A 17,540-nucleotide genomic window follows, 5' to 3' on the forward strand; every position below is an offset into this window, starting at 1 on the left:
CACTTTTCTTCTTCTTTTTTCAGATCCATGTGATCTACATTCCAATACAAAGCAGAGCTGAAGGAACCACCCAGAGAAACGGTGTCTTGGGGGTGGCTGCCCCATGCACATCCATGTTACAATGGCCAGTCCGCACAAGCCCTTGAGTTGGTCATCTTCTCCCAATCTTATTGTTGACACTATAAGGGAAGATAAAGATTACATGTTGGGGTTTGGTGATCCAGCTACTACAAGTCACCTTCAGCCTCCAGAAAACCAAGAAAAGTGTGATAACCTAGAAAATGCAAGTAGCCCAGTGACTGCCGCTGTCCTAACCTCCATCAGCGAGGACTCAAGAGACCAGTTTGAAAACAGTGTACTACAGTTAAGGGACCAAGATGAAGCGGAGAATACTGCACCTCAGGGCACCAGCCACTCAGGAGATGGAGGCAGTAATAGCGGCCCTGAAGATTTCAAGATACATTTCAGCCGTTCAGGAAGTAACAATGGTGGCTTTTTAGAAGGACTTTTTGGCTGCCTCCGACCTGTATGGAATATGATTGGCAAGGCTTACTCTACAGATTATAAGCTGCAACAGCAAGGTAAGAAATCTATTGACATATAGGGGCTGATTTACTAAAACTGGGGAGTTCAAAATCTGATGCAGCTCTGCGTGGCAACCAATCAGCTTCTAACTTCAGCTTGTTCAATTAAGCTTTGACAAAAAATCCTGGAAGCTAATTGGTTGCTATGCACAGGGGCACCAGATTGTGCACTCTCCAGTTGTAGTAAATCAGACCCCTTGTACTTGCACCATAAAATTACTATCCTATTTACCCTAAACATTACTAACCTGTATATAGTATGACTAACTTTATCACTTTCAAGTTCCTACAAAAAGTGAAAGGTACACAGAGATTGATCTTACATAATGTTTGACATTGAGCGACAAAAAAATTACTGCAGAGATTTTGTAGTTCTAGTTCCTGCTAAAAGATTAGGGGCCAGATCCACATAGAAATGGATCGGCGCAGCGTATCAGAGAATTTTGAATCCTCAACAATTTTGCGCCGTAAGTTATGGCGGCGTAGTGTATTTCTGGCGGCGGAATTCAAATTGGCGATTAAGGTGTGGGTTTCATTTAAACGAAGCGCGTCCCCGTGCCGAATGAACTGCGCATGAGGCGTCCCGAAATTTCCCGCCGTGCATTGCGCTAAATGACGTCGCTAGGACGTAATTTTTTTAACTTGGACGTGAGTTAAGTCCATCCCGATTCACGGACGACTTGCGCAAAAAAAAAAAAAAAAAATCAGATTTCGACACGGGAACAGCCATACTTAACATGGCAAATCTAACTATACGCCGCAAAATACCAGCTTTAACTATACGCCGGAAAAAGCCGCCTAGAGACGATGTAAGAGAATGCGACGGGCGCGCGTACGTTCGTGGATCGTCGGAAATAGCTAATTTGCATACCTGACGCGGAAAACGACGAGAATTCCACCCAGCGGACGTCGAAGTATTGCATTTACGATCCGAAGGCGTACGAAGCCGTACGCCTGTCGGATCAAACCCAGATGCCGTTGTATCTTGGTTTGAGGATTCAAACTAAAGATACGACGCGGGAAATTTGAAAGTACGCCGGTGTATCAGTAGATATGCCGGCGTACTCACTGTGGATCTGGTCCTAGGTTGTTAAATTTTAGACATTGCGTTGACCAAAAGTTACCACCACAAAACAATGGTTCTTGATTGATTATTTAAAGCGGAGCTCCACCCACCCTCCACCGCTGATCGGAACCCTCCCCCCCCCTCCGGTGTCACATTTGACACCTTTCAGGGGGGTGCAGATACCTGTCTAAAGACAGGTATTTGCACCCACTTCCAGCCACACAATCTCAGGCAGACTGCGGGCATGACGTCACCTCCCGTCCCCCGTCCCCCCGTTGTGTTCTGGGAACACTCGGCTCCCAGTACACAGCGGGAGCCAATCGGCAGGCATAGCGCGACTTGCGCATGCGCCGTAGGGAACTGGGCAGCGAAACCGGAGCGCTTCACTTCCTGGTTCCCTCACAGAGGATGGCAGCAGAGTGATGAGCGATCGCTCGTCCTCTGCTGCGGACGGCGCTGGCCTCCAGGACAGGTAAGTGTCCTAATATTAAAAGTCAGCAGCTGCAGTATTTGTAGCTGCTAGCTTTTAATTTTTTTTTCAGCGAACATCTGCTTTAAGGGTATAGGATAATTTGAGCGGACTTTAACGGTACAAGAAAATAAACATTACATAATCCTATATTACACGAAAAAATATATATTTACAAAATAAAGGCATGAAAATTTGAGCTCTCATTGATATAACCACATAATGTATATAAAACACATTTGATCCCTATTGCTACTAGGTCAGGGAGGTCGCCATTAGATCATCCCAATCTGACAGGCATGTGGGTGAGAGGCCCCAAATGCAGATGTATGCATTCAGGACCACCTACCTGCACATCTTTCAAATTGGGACGAGCAGTTGGCTGTCTGCATGCACCATCTGGCGGCTCAAAGCATGTCCCATTCACGGACTATGAGCCTTAGCACCTGTGTGAATGCGGCCATAGAGAAGTTTTTGTTGCTAGCAGTCTAGCCACTTACAAACTCATAGGTGGATTCAGATAGGTTTACGCTGGTGTATCAGTAGATACGCCATCGTAACTCTGAATCTACGCCGTCGCAAATTTAAGCGTGTTCTGGAAACCAGATACGCTTAAATTAGGCTAAGATACGAGCGGCGCAAGTCTCCTACGCCGTCGTATCTTGGGGTGCATATTTAGGCTGGCCGCTAGGTGGCGCTTCCGTTGAGTTCGGCGTAGAATATGCAAATGACTAGATACGCCGATTCACGAACGTACGTGCGCCCGTCGCAATTAGTTACGCCGTTTACGTTCGAGATACGACGGCGTAAAGATAAAGCTGCTCCCTAGGTGGCGCATCCCATGCAAGGTATGGACGTCGGAACAGGCCTATCTTTTTACGTTGTTTGCGTAAGTCGTACGCGAATCGGGCTTGACGTAATTTACGTTCACGTCGAAACCGCGTACTTTGGAGCAATGCACACTGGGATATGTCCACGGACGGCGCATGCGCCGTTCGTTAAAAACGTCAATCACGTCGGGTCACCAGTCATTTACAAAAAACACGCCCCCCTGTTCCACATTTGAATTAGGCGCGCTTAGGCCGGCCCATTTACGCTACGCCGCCGTAACTTAGGAGGCAAGTGCTTTGTGAATACAGCACTTGCCTCTCTAACTTACGGCGGCGTAGCGTATATGCCATACGCTACGCCTGCCTAACGTTGCGCCCGCCTATGTGAATCTGGCTATTAGTTTACATCTAAAGCTGACCATGCAAACCTTGAATTATGGCTGATGTCTGCTGAATTGGACAAAATTCAAGCTGTGGTGCACCAAAAGTGGATTTCAAAATTGAAGTAGCTGAACAGTAGATACGGTCAATGTTTGGGTATTCAGGCAGCTGTGGATCCTGAGGCTACCTGAATAAAGCCCTGCACACACACGCAAAATGTCGGTAGACATTTGCCAGTACAAAAAATACCGGACCACATTCTGTCCATGTGTATGTTGGTCTGTCCGACAGAGACCCACCGCTTGGCCGGCTTCTGTTGGATGTGCATGCTGCAAACCAGCAGTCGACTGACTGTCCCGATCAGGGCTCTCAGCCAATAGTAGAGAGCACTGATCAGAGTGTTCTGGTGGGGGGGGCGCATCCCCCTGTCAGAACACAACAGCTCTGCGGGGGCGATCGCTGGACTAACCTTGCAAGGTTAGTACAGCGGCTCCCGACCGAAGAGGCCAGTTTTCTTTTGAGCAATCCGTGGGATAGCATGAAAAAGTGTTTAGCAGGCTAAACCAAAGCCAGCAGTGTAGATTCCTCCTACTAGTGTGAATGGGGGGAATAAACAGAATTTCGTATGAATCTTCATATTCATTTCCATTTGAAATACTACGAATGTATACCCAACTTTATTTTTAAATAGTCTCTAGACTTGAAGACTTGCGTTTGGAGAGAAGAACTGTAAACAATGACAGTTGCACAGTCCACAGCTAAACGGCTCTAGGCCAGCTTGGATAATGATCTTATGTCTGTAAGGTATCCACCAACTGAGCCTTCCCTGGAGATGAGGTGATTAGACATGTTGTCTGATTGCTGTTGGTTCTGCAGAAATAACCTGATGCTTAATGCCTCCCCACCTCTCTCCATAGGCCTAAAGGGTGCCTTCTTTATGGGTGCTCATAGACATCTGAGAACAGTTGCACGCCATGCACAATTTGTCTGCCCTGAATTGCTCCTTTCCCACCCCGGGAGCAGGGCTTTGGAACCGTAGACATGGGACCATTGTATGATCTGGCCAGAGAACGGCTGGATCCAGAGCGTCACACCTCTGGGTGATTTCATGCATAACCATTTTAAAGGGGTTGTAAAGGTTTGTTTTTCTTTATCGTACATCACGGGACACAGAGCGGCATTCATTACTATATGGGTTATATGGAGTACCTTCAGGTGTAGACACTGGCAATCTCAAACAGGAAATGCCCCTCCCTATATAACCCCCTCCCATAGGAGGAGTACCTCAGTTTTTCCGCCAGTGTCTTAGGTGTTAGTCATGGTTTAGCTTGCCTCCACATCCTTGGGATTAGGTGAGCTAACCGGTTCTGTCCAAAAAAGCCTCAGCGCTAAAGTGGTCAGTAACCGGACCCCAAACCCTTGGGGTATAGCCCATAATGCTTTTCTTTTTAGAGAGCTGGACCCTGGGCCCAGAACTTAGAAACCTTTGGGTGCCTAATGTTTCTGTTGCCAGAGTGCTATATGGGCCCAGGACAGTGGATCCTTCATAGGAACCCAGGGCCTGAAGGTCTAGACATCCCCACCGAGATGGGGGAAGATTGGGCCTCTTGCTTGGCAAAGTCCTGCGGCATGGAGCAGGTAAGTGAGGGGAAAACTTGCGGAACTTGGTTCTTAGCAGGTTTTTTCTGGGGGGTCACAGGGGACATGCCTAAAGTTATGCGCTGCATCTGGCAAACTAGTCACATATCATAAAGATAGGATGGCTCTATATGTATTATTCCCCATAAGATGTGACCTCCCTTGTAGTGTTGGAAAAGCATTGAGTGGGGCCTGTGTGATATAAAAGTATATGTGTGTGTCAGAGAGCTGTGCTTACCTGCAAGCCTCCAGGCGATGCTCCATTCAGTCTTCCTCCTCACGGCCTGCAAAGCAGGCAAAACGCTGACCTCCTCATGGTTCCAGGCTGCAGGCTGCAGTTTGCTGGAGCAGAGAGGTCCCTTCCTCCCAACCCCACCCCCCCCCCTGTCGGGAGGGGCATTTCCTGTTTGAGATTGCTGGGGGGGAAGGGCGGGTCAGTGGCTTAAGGAAGGGGCGGCCCTTCCTTGTTTGTTCCATATAGCTCATTCAATACTTTGGAACTGAGGAGGAAAGACCAGAACGGCAAGCACGGGGCGCCGAGGACACACAGTGGCCAGAAAGAATATTGCAGTCTTCAGAAAGACTGTTTTCAAGCCTAGGAATAGGCTGTTTCTTTTCCATCTCATAGTTTTTCTTGCAATACTACTCAGGGGGACAGAATGTTTTTTCTTTCCTAGATTTGAAAAAAAAAAAAAAAAAATTTTTTTTTGAAAAAAAAAAAAAAAAAAAGTGTCATCTAGGGGAGAGGAAGCATTTTTTATCCCCCAAACAGGTGTTTGGGCATTTAACTATTTATAAGTCCCAGGTACCAATAAGTAGCAGGTGTACCTCGGTATTGTACCATGGCATCAAAAAACAAGGGTACAAGAGGTGGGGATTCCCCCAGAGAGTCTGAGGTCTCGGACAAAGCTATGCCGCTGCTTTCCCCACAGGGAGCCTTGGGGCCATCGGGATCTGGGGCTGGAGCTGACGCGGGTCAGTCCAACCCTAAGATGGTCACGGAGGAGGTATTACTCACCTCTTTAAAAGAGATGCAGAAAAGCATGGGTAAAATGATAGCCGCAGCTATGCGGGGCAGTAAGCGGAATAGATCTCCGTCGCCCGAGCGCGGACCCTCAGAAGAGGAGGTCCTTTCCTCAGGGGAATTGGACGACCTCTTGGACAAGGACCAAGTAGGTTCAGGGATCGAGGATCCGGATACAGAGGAGTCTGGGGCAGTCTCCCTGAGGGAGAGCTGGTGGATTCAAGGATTGTCGGACTTGGTCCATAGGGCATTCAACTTGCCAGTACCAGATCTCCAGGTATCGACGGTTTCAGCTTTGGGCTCACTGAGGGCGCCTCAAAGCAATGCTGTGTTTCCGATCCATCCTCTATTAGAGGGAGTTTTGTTCCAAGATTGGAACAAGCCAGATAAGATCTTCTTACCACCTAAGAAGTTCTCTGTCCTATATCCTATGGAAGAAAAATTTTCCAAAAGATGGGCTACTCCTGCAGTGGACGCAGCCATCTCATGTGTTAACAAATCGTTAACATGCCCTGTAGAAAACATACAGGTGTTCAAGGATCCAGTTGATAAGCGCTTGGAAGCACTACTTAAGAACTCCTTCACTACTGCAGGGGCAGTAGTACAGCCAGCTGTGGCTGCGATTGGGGTCGCTCAAGCATTATCGGATCAATTTAAGCAGATGCTTAAACTTATTCCTGCCCAGCAGGCAGAAGAATTTTCGGATGTCCCTAAGGCCATATGTTTTACGGTAGACGCAATCAAGGATTCTATCCAGCAAGCGTCACGTTTATCGTTATCCCTTATCCATATGAGAAGACTCTTATGGTTAAAAAGCTGGGAGGCTGAGCCCCCATGCAAGAAGCTCCTGGTAGGGTTCCCCTTCCATGGAGGACGACTCTTCGGAGAAGACCTAGATAAATACATTCAGACCATTTCAAACGGCAAGAGTACTCTCTTGCCAACTAAGAAGAAGGTTCAGGGGCCTGCGTTTAAACGACAGTATTCCCCTGGGCAGGGGCCCTCTAATGCCAAGCAGTATCGACGGCCTCCTGCAAAAGCAAACTTCGGCTTCAACAGCAAATCACAAGGACAGGCTGTTAGAGGCAAAAGGCAGTGGTTTCGCAAACCAGCAAAACCAGCCCCCAAGCCAACCTTATGAAGGGGCGCCCCCACCCACGAAGGTGGGGGGAAGGCTGCGACTCTTTTCAGAGATTTGGGAAGCCAGCATTCCCGACGAGTGGGTACGGTCTTCCGTGGCCACAGGCTACAAATTAGATTTCCTAAGGTTTCCTCCTCCTCATTTCCAGAAGTCGAGGATTCCAAACGATCCGGAAAAGGGAGCCGCATTAAGATCGGCATTAGATCATCTACTTTCCCAGGAAGTAATAGTAGAGGTACCAGTCCTGGAACAGGGGCTGGGTTTCTACTCCAACCTATTCATCATCCCAAAATCCAATGGAGATGTCAGGCCAATTTTGGACCTAAAGATGGTAAATGCATATCTAAAGATCCGCTCATTTCGGATGGAATCCGTGCGGTCAGCAGCTGCCACACTCCAGAAGGACGACTTCATGGCGTCCATAGACATAAAGGATGCCTACCTTCATGTTCCAATTTATCAGCCACATCAAAGATATCTACGCTTCATGGTGGCTTCGCGTCACTTCCAATTCGTGGCGCTTCCCTTCGGGTTGGCTACGGCCCCCCGGGTGTTCACGAAGGTCCTAGCTCCGATCCTAGCCAAGCTAAGGATCCAAGGGGTCACGATCCTAGCATACCTGGACGACCTCCTAGTCATAGACCACTCGTCTCCCGGCTTGGAGCGAGCAGTGGCCCTCACGGTCCAATACCTCGAGAGGTTCGGCTGGGTCCTAAATTGAGAAAAGTCAGCTTTCCAGCCCACAAGGCAGTTGGAATATCTCGGCATGAGATTAGACACAGAACAACAAGGAGTGTTCCTACCTCTGAGGAAGGTAAAAGCCATCAAGGAATTAATCCTACTGGTTCTAAGCACTCGCATCCTACAGGCAGCCATCCTGTCAGCATGGAGCAGAAGGCCACAGGCCTTGGATATCCCGTTGCCGCTCTTATCAAGAGTCCGACAAAGTCTGTGTTGGTGGTTAGACCCTCAGAATCTACTGAAGGGGAAGTCTTTCAGCCCAGTGGCTTGGAAGATAGTGACCACAGATGCCAGCCTGACGGGCTGGGGAGCAATTTTGGATGGTTGCACTCGCCAAGGTACTTGGGCAAAGCCAGAGAAGCAGTTGCCCATCAACATCTTGGAGCTCAGAGCTGCTCGACTAGCCCTCAGGGCTTGGACGTCAAAATTGCAGGGGTTCCCGGTGAGAATTCAATCAGACAATGCCACGGCCGTGGCATACATAAATCACCAAGGGGGAACCAGGAGTCAAGCCGCTCAGAGAGAGGTGAGCTTGATTCTCCTATGGGCAGAGGCGCATGTGCCCTGCATATCGGCAATATTCATTCCAGGAGTGGACAACTTTCAGGCGGACTTCTTAAGCCGCCAGACTCTATGGCCGGGGGAATGGTCTCTGCATCCACAAGTCTTTCAAGCACTCTGCCAAAGATGGGGAGTGCCGGACGTGGATATCATGGCATCGAGACTCAACAAGAAACTAGACAGGTTCATATCCCGCTCAAGGGATCCGATGGCCTGCGGAACCGATGCGTTGGTTTGCCCTTGGCATCAGTTCAAACTTCTTTATGCGTTTCCCCCGCTCCAGTTACTACCCCGCCTGCTGCGCAGGATCCGGGTGGAACACATACCAGTCATCCTGGTAGCTCCAGCATGGCCCAGAAGGGCATGGTACTCACTCATCCTAAAGATGGTAGTGGGAGACCCTTGGACTCTTCCTCTACGGCCAGACCTGCTATCGCAAGGTCCGATCCTCCACCCTGCCTTACGGCATCTAAATTTGACGGCCTGGAAGCTGAATCCCTGATTCTCAGGGGTAGAGGTCTGTCTCAGAAAGTAGTCTCTACCCTAATCAGAGCCAGGAAACCGGTCTCTAGGGTGATTTATTACAGGGTCTGGAAGGCCTATGTAGGCTGGTGTGAGTCCAAGCGATGGCTTTCTCGCAAATTTACCATCGATAGAGTATTAAGTTTTCTCCAGCTAGGAGTGGATAAAGGATTGGCATTAAGCACAATCAAAGGACAGATTTCTGCTCTGTCAGTGTGGTTTCAGCGGCCGCTGGCCACCCACTCGCTGGTTAAGACCTTCCTTCAAGGGGTCTTACGTATTAGACCTCCAGTTAAATCCCCGCTTTGTCCGTGGGATTTAAATCTTGTTCTGTCAAGTTTACAGAAACAACCGTTTGAGCCGTTGGCTGAAATTCCTTTGGTTCTACTGACAAGGAAGTTAGTATTTTTGGTTGCCATAGTTTCCGCAAGAAGAGTTTCGGAGCTAGCGGCCTTATCCTGTAAGGAACCATATCTTGTTTTTCATAAGGACAGGGTCGTTCTCCGCCCTCATCCTTCCTTCCTACCGAAGGTCATATCCAGTTTTCATTTGAACCAGGATTTGGTATTACCATCCTTCTTCCCTAAACCTACTTCCAGAAAGGAAGGGTTGCTGCATACCTTGGATATTGTCAGGGCCATGAAGGCCTATCTTAAAGCTACAAAGAAGATCCGGAAGACAGATGTGCTGTTCATTCTACCGGATGGGCCCAAGAAGGGGCAGGCAGCTGCAAAGTCCACCATTTCTAGGTGGATTAAGCAATTAATCACTCAGGCCTACGGCTTGAAAGGGTTGCCTCCTCCAGTATCATTAAAGGCTCATTCTACTAGAGCCATGGGCGCCTCCTGGGCAGCACACCACCAGATCTCTATGGCTCAAGTTTGCAAGGCGGCAACCTGGTCTTCTGTCCACACGTTTACAAAATTCTACAAGTTGGACGTAAGAAGGAATACTGATACTGCCTTCGGGCAGGCAGTGCTGCAGGCTGCAGTTTGAGACCCTCGGATTCCGGGGGCTCCTCTTGTTCGAGTTAAATTTAAAAATTTTATTTTTCTCAACTAAGTTGGATTTATTATGATTTGAGTATATCTCTAAATTAAATCCTTTTGTCTTGGAGATGTTCTCCCTCCCCTCATTGTAAGCATTGCTTTGGGACATCCCATATAGTAATGAATGCCGCTCTGTGTCCCGTGATGTACGATAAAGAAAAAGAGATTTTTAATACAGCTTACCTGTAAAATCTTTTTCTTGGAGTACATCACGGGACACAGAGCTCCCACCCCTCTTTTTTGAGGACCATTTTGGGAGGCATACTGCTTGCTACAAAACTGAGGTACTCCTCCTATGGGAGGGGGTTATATAGGGAGGGGCATTTCCTGTTTGAGATTGCCAGTGTCTACACCTGAAGGTACTCCATATAACCCATATAGTAATGAATGCCGCTCTGTGTCCCGTGATGTACTCCAAGAAAAAGATTTTACAGGTAAGCTGTATTAAAAATCTCTTTTTTATTTTCTAAATAGGTTCCTTTTAGCTAGTGCATTGTTGGTTCACTTACCTTTTTCTTCGTTTTCCCTTCTTAATGTTTTTTTTTCTTTGTCTGAATTTCTCACTTCCTGTTTCTCCTCAGTAAGCTTGCCCCCATCATCCGAGCAGTTCTGGCTGGGGGTTAGTCAGTCAGAACAGCTTACTGAGGAGGAAAGGAAGTGAGAAATTCAGACAAAAAAAACAAAAACAAAAAACATTTAGAAGGGAAATGGAAGAAAAAGGTAAGTGAACCAACAATGCACTAGCTTAACCACTTAAGCTCCGGACCAATACGCTGTCTAAAGACCAGAGGTGTTTTTACAATTTGGCAATGCGCTGCTTTAACTGGTAATTGCGCGGTCATGCAATGTTGTACCGAAACGAAACTTGCGTCCTTTTCTTCCCACAAATAGAGCTTTATTTTGATGGTATTTGATCGCCTCTGCGATTTTTATTTTTTGCGATATAAACGCAAAAAGACCGTAAATTTTGAAAAAAAATGATTTTTCTTATAACAAAAAGTAAAAAAAATCGAATAAACTAAATTTTAGTCAAACATTTAGGCCAAAATGTATTCAGCCACATGTCTTTAGTAAAAAAAATCGCAATAAGCGTATATTTATTGGTTTTCGCAAAAGTTATAGCGTCTACAAACTAGGGTACATTTTCTGGAATTTACACAGCTTTTATTTTATGACTGCCTATCTCATTTCTTGAGGTGCTAAAATGGCAAGGCAGTACAAAACCCCCCCAAATGACCCCATTTTGGAAAGTAGACACCCCAAGGAAACTGCTGAGAGGCATGTTGAGTCCATTGAATATTTAATTTTTTTGTCCCAAGTGATTGAATAATGACGAAAAAAAAAAAAAAAAAAAATGTTTACAAAAAGTTGTCACTAAATGATATATTTCTCACACATGCCATGGTTATATGTGGAATTGCACCCCAAAATACATTCTGCTGCTTCTCCTGAGTACGGGGATACCACATGTGTGGGACTTTTTGGGAGCCTAGCCGCATACGGGGCCCCAAAACCCAAGCACCGCCTTCAGCATTTCTAAGGGCACACATTTTTGATTTCACTCCTCACTACCTATCAAGGTTTCGAAGGCCATAAAATGCCAAAATAGCAAAAAAAAAAAACCAAATGACCCCATTTTGGAAAGTAGACACCCTAAGCTATTTGCTGAGAGGCATGTCGAGTCCATGGAATATTTTATATTTTGACACAAGTTGCGGGAATATGACAAACTGATTTTTTTTTGCACAAAGTTGTCACTAAATGATATATTGCTCACACATGCCATAGTTATATGTGGAATTGCACCCCAAAAGACATTCTGCTGCTTCTCCCGAGTACGGGGATACCACATATGTGGGACTTTTTGTGAGCCTAGCCACGTACGGGGCCCCGAAAACAAAGCACCGCCTTCAAGATTTCTAAGGGCATACATTTTTGATTTCACTCCTCACTACCTATCACTACCTATCACAGTTTTGAAGGCCATAAAATGCCAAGATGTCACACAACCCCCCCAAATGACCCCATTTTGGAAAGAAGACACCCCAAGCTATTTGCTGAGAGGCATGTTGAGTCCATGGAATATTTAATTTTATGGCCCCAAGTGATTGAATAATGACCAAAAAAAAAAAAAAAAAAAATTTTTTACAAAACGTTGTCACTAAATGATATATTTCTCACATATGCCATGGGCATATGTGGAATTGCACCCCAAAATACATTCTGCTGCTTCTCCTGAGTACGGGGATACCACATGTGTGGGACTTTTTGGGAGCCTAGCCGCGTACGGGACCCCGAAAACCAATCACCGCCTTCAGGATTTCTAAGGGCATAAATTTTTGATTTCACTCCTCACTACCTATCACAGTTTCGAAGGCAATAAAATGCCAAAACAGCACAAAACCCCCCCAAATGACCCCATTTTGGAAAGTAGACACCCCAAGCTATTTGCTGAGAGGCATGTTGAGTCCATGGAATATTTAATTTTTTTGCCCCAAGTCACTGAATAATGACCAAAAAAAAAAAAATACAAAACGTTGTCACTAAATGATATATTTCTCACACATGCCACGGTTATATGTGGAATTGCACCCCAAAATACATTCTGCTGCTTCTCCTGAGTACGGGGATACCACATGTGTGGGACTTTTTGGGAGCCTAGCCGCGTACGGGACCCCGAAAACCAATCACCGCCTTCAGGATTTCTAAGGGCATAAATTTTTGATTTCACTCCTCACTACCTATCACAGTTTCGAAGGCAATAAAATGCCAAAACAGCACAAAACCCCCCCAAATGACCCCATTTTGGAAAGTAGACACCCCAAGCTATTTGCTGAGAGGCATGTTGAGTCCATGGAATATTTAATTTTTTTGCCCCAAGTCACTGAATAATGACCAAAAAAAAAAAAATACAAAACGTTGTCACTAAATGATATATTTCTCACACATGCCACGGTTATATGTGGAATTGCACCCCAAAATACATTCTGCTGCTTCTCCTGAGTACGGGGATACCACATGTGTGGGACTTTTTGGGAGCCTAGCCGCGTACGGGGCCCCGAAAACCAAGCACTGCCTTCAAGATTTGTGTGAGTGAAATCAAAAATTTATGTCCTTAGAAATCTTGAAGGCGGTGCTTGGTTTTCGGGGTCTCATACGCGGCTAGGCTCCCAAAAAGTCCCACACATGTGGTATCCCCGTACTCAGGAGAAGTAGCAGAATGTATTTTGGGGTGCAATTCCACATATAACCATGGCATGTGTGAGAAATATATCATTTAGTGACAATGTTTTGTACATTTTTTTATTTTAATTTTTTTTGGTCATGATTCAATCACTTGGGGCAAAAAAATTAAATATTCCATGGACTCAACATGCCTCTCAGCAAATAGCTTGGGGTGTCTACTTTCCAAAATGGGGTCATTTGGGGTTTTTTTGTGCTATTTTGGCATTTTATGGCCTTCGAAACTGTGATAGGTAGTGAGGAGTGAAATCAAAAATTTGCGCCCTTAGAAATGCTGAAGGCGGTGCTTGGTTTTCGGGGTCCCGTACGCGGCTAGGCTCCCAAAAAGTCCCAAACATGTGGTATCCCCGTACTCAGGAGAAGCAGCAGAATGTATTTTAGGGTGCAACTCCACATATAACCATGGCATGTGTGAGCAATATATCATTTAGTGACACATTTTTCTTTTTTTTTTTTTTTTCTCATTATTCAATCACTTTGGACAAAAAAAAAAAAAATCAATGGACTCAACATGCCTCTCAGCAGTTTCCTTGGGGTGTCTTCTTTCCAAAATGGGGTCATTTGGGTTTTTTTTGTGCTATTTTGGCATTTTATGGCCTTCGAAACTGTGATAGGTAGTGAGGAGTGAAATCAAAAATTTACACCCTTAGAAAGCCTGAAGGCGGTGATTGGTTTTTGGGGTCCCGTACGCGGCTAGGCTCCCAAAAAGTCTCACACATGTGGTATCCCCGTACTCAGGAGAAGCAGCAGAATGCATTTTGGGGTGTAATTCCACATATGCCCATGGCATGTTTGAGCAATATATCATTTAGTGACAACTTTGCGCAAAAAAAAATATATATATATATATATATTTATATTTCCCGCAACTTGGGTCAAAATCTAAAATATTCCATGGACTTAAGATGCCTCTCAGCAAATAGCTTGGGGTGTCTACTTTCCAAAATGGGGTCATTTGGGGGGGTTTTCAATTGTCCTGGCATTTTATGCACAACAATTAGAAGCTTATGTCACACATCACCCACTCTTCTAACCACTTGAAGAAAAAGCCCTTTCTGACACTGTTTGTTTACATAAAAACATATTATTTTTTTGCAAGAAAGTAAAGTTGAACCCCCAAACATTATATATTTTTTTAAAGCAAAGGCCCTACAGATTAAAATGGTAGGTGTTGCAAAAAAAATTTCCACACAGTATTTGCGCAGCGTTTTTTCAAACGCATTTTTTGGGGAAAAAATACACTTTTTTTTATTTTAAAGCACTAAAACACACTATATTGCCCAAATTATTGATGAAATAAAAATTATGATCTTAGGCCGAGTACATGGATACCAAACACGACATACTTTAAAATTGCGCACAAACGCGCAGTGGCGACAAACTACATACATTTTTAAAAGCCTTTAAAAGCCTTTACAGGTTACCACATTAGATTTACAGAGTAGGTCTACTGCTAAAATGACTGCCCTCGATCTGCCCTTCGCGGTGATACCTCACATGCATGGTGCAATTGCTGTTTACATATGACTCCAGACCGACGCTTGCGTTCGTCTTTGCGCAAGAGCAGGGGGGGACAGGGATGCTTTTTTTTATTTTTTTATTTTTTTATATATTTATTTCGCTTTTTTTATTTTATTTGTTAACTGTTCCTTCCATTTATTTATTTTTTTACCATTTTTATTGTTATCTCAGGGAATGTAAATATCCCTTATGATAGCAATAGTTAGTGACAGGTACTCTTTTTTTTTTTTTAAATGGGGTCTATTAGACCCTAGATCTTTCCTCTGCCCTCAAAGCATCTGACCACACCAAGATCGGTGTGATAAAATGCTTTCCCATATTCTCAATGGCGCCGTTTATATCTGGGGGGGGGGACATTCCCTCCCACTGAATGTAAAAGCAGTCTAGAGGCTAATTAGCCGCTAGGACTGCTTTTACATGAAAGCCGACCGCTGGCTGAAAAGAATGATACCAAGATGATGCCTAAACCCGCAGGCATCATTCTGGTATAACCATTCAAAGTCCTGCAACATACCAGTACGTTGATGGTTCTTGTTGGACATGTATTGTAATCTTTTTTTTTTTCATGCAGTCTGTTGGCTGAACAAAAAAAAGATTGATCGGTGGGTATGCCCACCATTAGAATACCTCCCTTCATCCACCCACTTCTAATGATGGGCATACATGCACCATTTATATATGCCGAAGCATGGGGGCATCCTCCCGCAAAAAAGTTATGCCGCGTACGGTCGGACTTTTCTATGCCGCGTACACACGGTCGGACTTTTCTATGCCGTGTACACATGGTCAGACTTTTCCACAGGAAAGCCTCCGTAGGAATGTCAACCGTATGTACGCGGCATTAGGAGCAAAATCGCTCCTCCGCCCCTAATGCCCCCATGCTCCGGCATATATGCTCTTTTTTGAACTGTAGTGGTGAAATCACCTCCTACAGCATTGGAGTCGCGGCTTTATATATCGTGGGAGCAAACGCTGTTGCTGTCACGCTAAATAAATCCGCACTGCAACTGAATGGCGTACCTGCTAAGCAAATGATGGTTAACATTAAAACAAAGTAACATTCCAGTATAACAGTAAGATCATACCATACCTGCAAAGCAAATACCTATAAAAAAACATAGTAAAAAATAAAACATTTTTTAACGCAACCTGTGCCTAAAATATATATATATGCCAAAGCATGGGGGCATCCTCCCGCAAAAAAGTTATGCCGCGTACGGTCGGACTTTTCTATGCCGCGTACACACGGTCGGACTTTTCTATGCCGTGTACACATGGTCAGACTTTTCCACGGGAAAGCCTCCGTAGGAATGTCAACCGTATGTACGCGGCATTAGGAGCAAAATCGCTCCTCCGCCCCTGCTGCCCGCATGCTTCGGCATATATGCTCTTTTTTTTAACTGTGGTGGTGAAATCACCTCCTACAGCACTGGAGTCGCGGCTTTATATATCGTGGGAGCAAACGCTGTTGCTGTCAAGATAAATAAGTCCGCGCAACAGCTGAATGGCGTACCTGAAAACAGTAAAATAAATTACATACCTGAAAAGCAAGCATGAAAAAACATAACAACAATAAAACTTTGCAGAATAGAATACAGTAAAAAAGAGCAGAACAATAGAGAGAGAATAGAGAGGGAGAGAACAATAAAACGACAACTATTTTTGGTTTTTTTATTTTATATTTTTTTGTGTGTTTTTATTTTTTACTTTTTTTTTTTTTTTTTTAACACTTTTTTTTGTAACTGTGAACTGTAACTTCAACTTTTCGGTTCCAGGTTTGGGTCTCTCAAAATGCGATGGCATCTTGGGAGACCCTGTGTGAGTGTGCCTAGCCTGTGAAATGTTTCACCCTACACTAATAATTAACGTGTGTGTGGAAGCGTTCAAAACATTCACCAATACAAAGACCAGGATTGCCAGGACATTTGGGACAAAAATAACGGGTGTCACGCCTAAATCCGCGCTTGGTACAGACACGACATTTTCTTTGGGGGGCTCGTTGGGTAGGGGTACTCGGGAGGACATAAGAAAAATGCCTCTCATGCAGTCGGCTTACTGCATTTGGTAGGAGATGGTGAGGTACAATACCGCCTGGATACAGGAGTTCTGTGATGATATCCCTCTGGAATTGAAGGAAGGATTCATTCCGTCCTGAAGCTCTGTATAAGACATGAGCATTCAGTAGAGCCAATTGAAATAAATGTAGAGACACTTTTTTGTACCAGCGTCTCGTCTTACGGGCAATATGATACGGCGCCATCAACTGGTCGTTGAGGTCCACCCCTCCCATATTAAGGTTATATTCGTGGACACAGAGGGGTTTCTCCACAACACCAGTCGCCGTACGAATTTGGACTGTCGTGTCTGCGTGAAGGGTGGTAAGAACGAAAACATTCCTATTGTCCCGCCACTTCACAGCGAGCAAATTTTTACATCTGCAGCAGGCTCTCGCCCCCGGCCTAACACGGGCATCTACAAGCCGCTGGGGGAAGCCCCGGCGATTAGGTCGCACGGTGCCACATGCTCCAATCTGTTGATCAAATAAGTGGCTAAAAAGTGGCACGCTGCTGTAAAAATTGTCCACATACAAATGGTACCCCCTTTCCGAATAAGGGTGACACCAAGTCCCAAACAATCTTGCCAGCGCTCCCCATGTAATCTGGGCATCCTTCCGGCTCTACCTGACTATCTTTTCCCTCGTAAACCCTAAAGCTCCATGTGTAGCCTGTGGCCCTGTCACAGAGCTTATAGAGCTTGACCCCGTATCTGG

At 45.4% G+C, this 17,540-nt stretch overlaps 1 protein-coding gene across 2 annotated transcripts in view; it reads left to right on the forward strand.

The window, feature by feature from the left end:
* MAP3K13 (mitogen-activated protein kinase kinase kinase 13) overlaps positions 1–17,540 on the forward strand; it is a 204,369-nt gene that overhangs the window by 122,038 nt on the left and 64,791 nt on the right. For both annotated transcript variants that reach the window (XM_040357405.1, XM_040357404.1), the window contains exon 2: positions 24–581. In XM_040357405.1, the coding sequence (XP_040213339.1) occupies positions 104–581 (478 nt within the window). In that variant the 5' untranslated portion in view covers positions 24–103. The remainder of the gene's footprint in view (positions 1–23; positions 582–17,540) is intronic.

This window comes from Rana temporaria, chromosome 6, assembly GCF_905171775.1.
Source record: "Rana temporaria chromosome 6, aRanTem1.1, whole genome shotgun sequence".
Classification (NCBI taxonomy): Eukaryota; Metazoa; Chordata; class Amphibia; order Anura; family Ranidae; genus Rana; species Rana temporaria.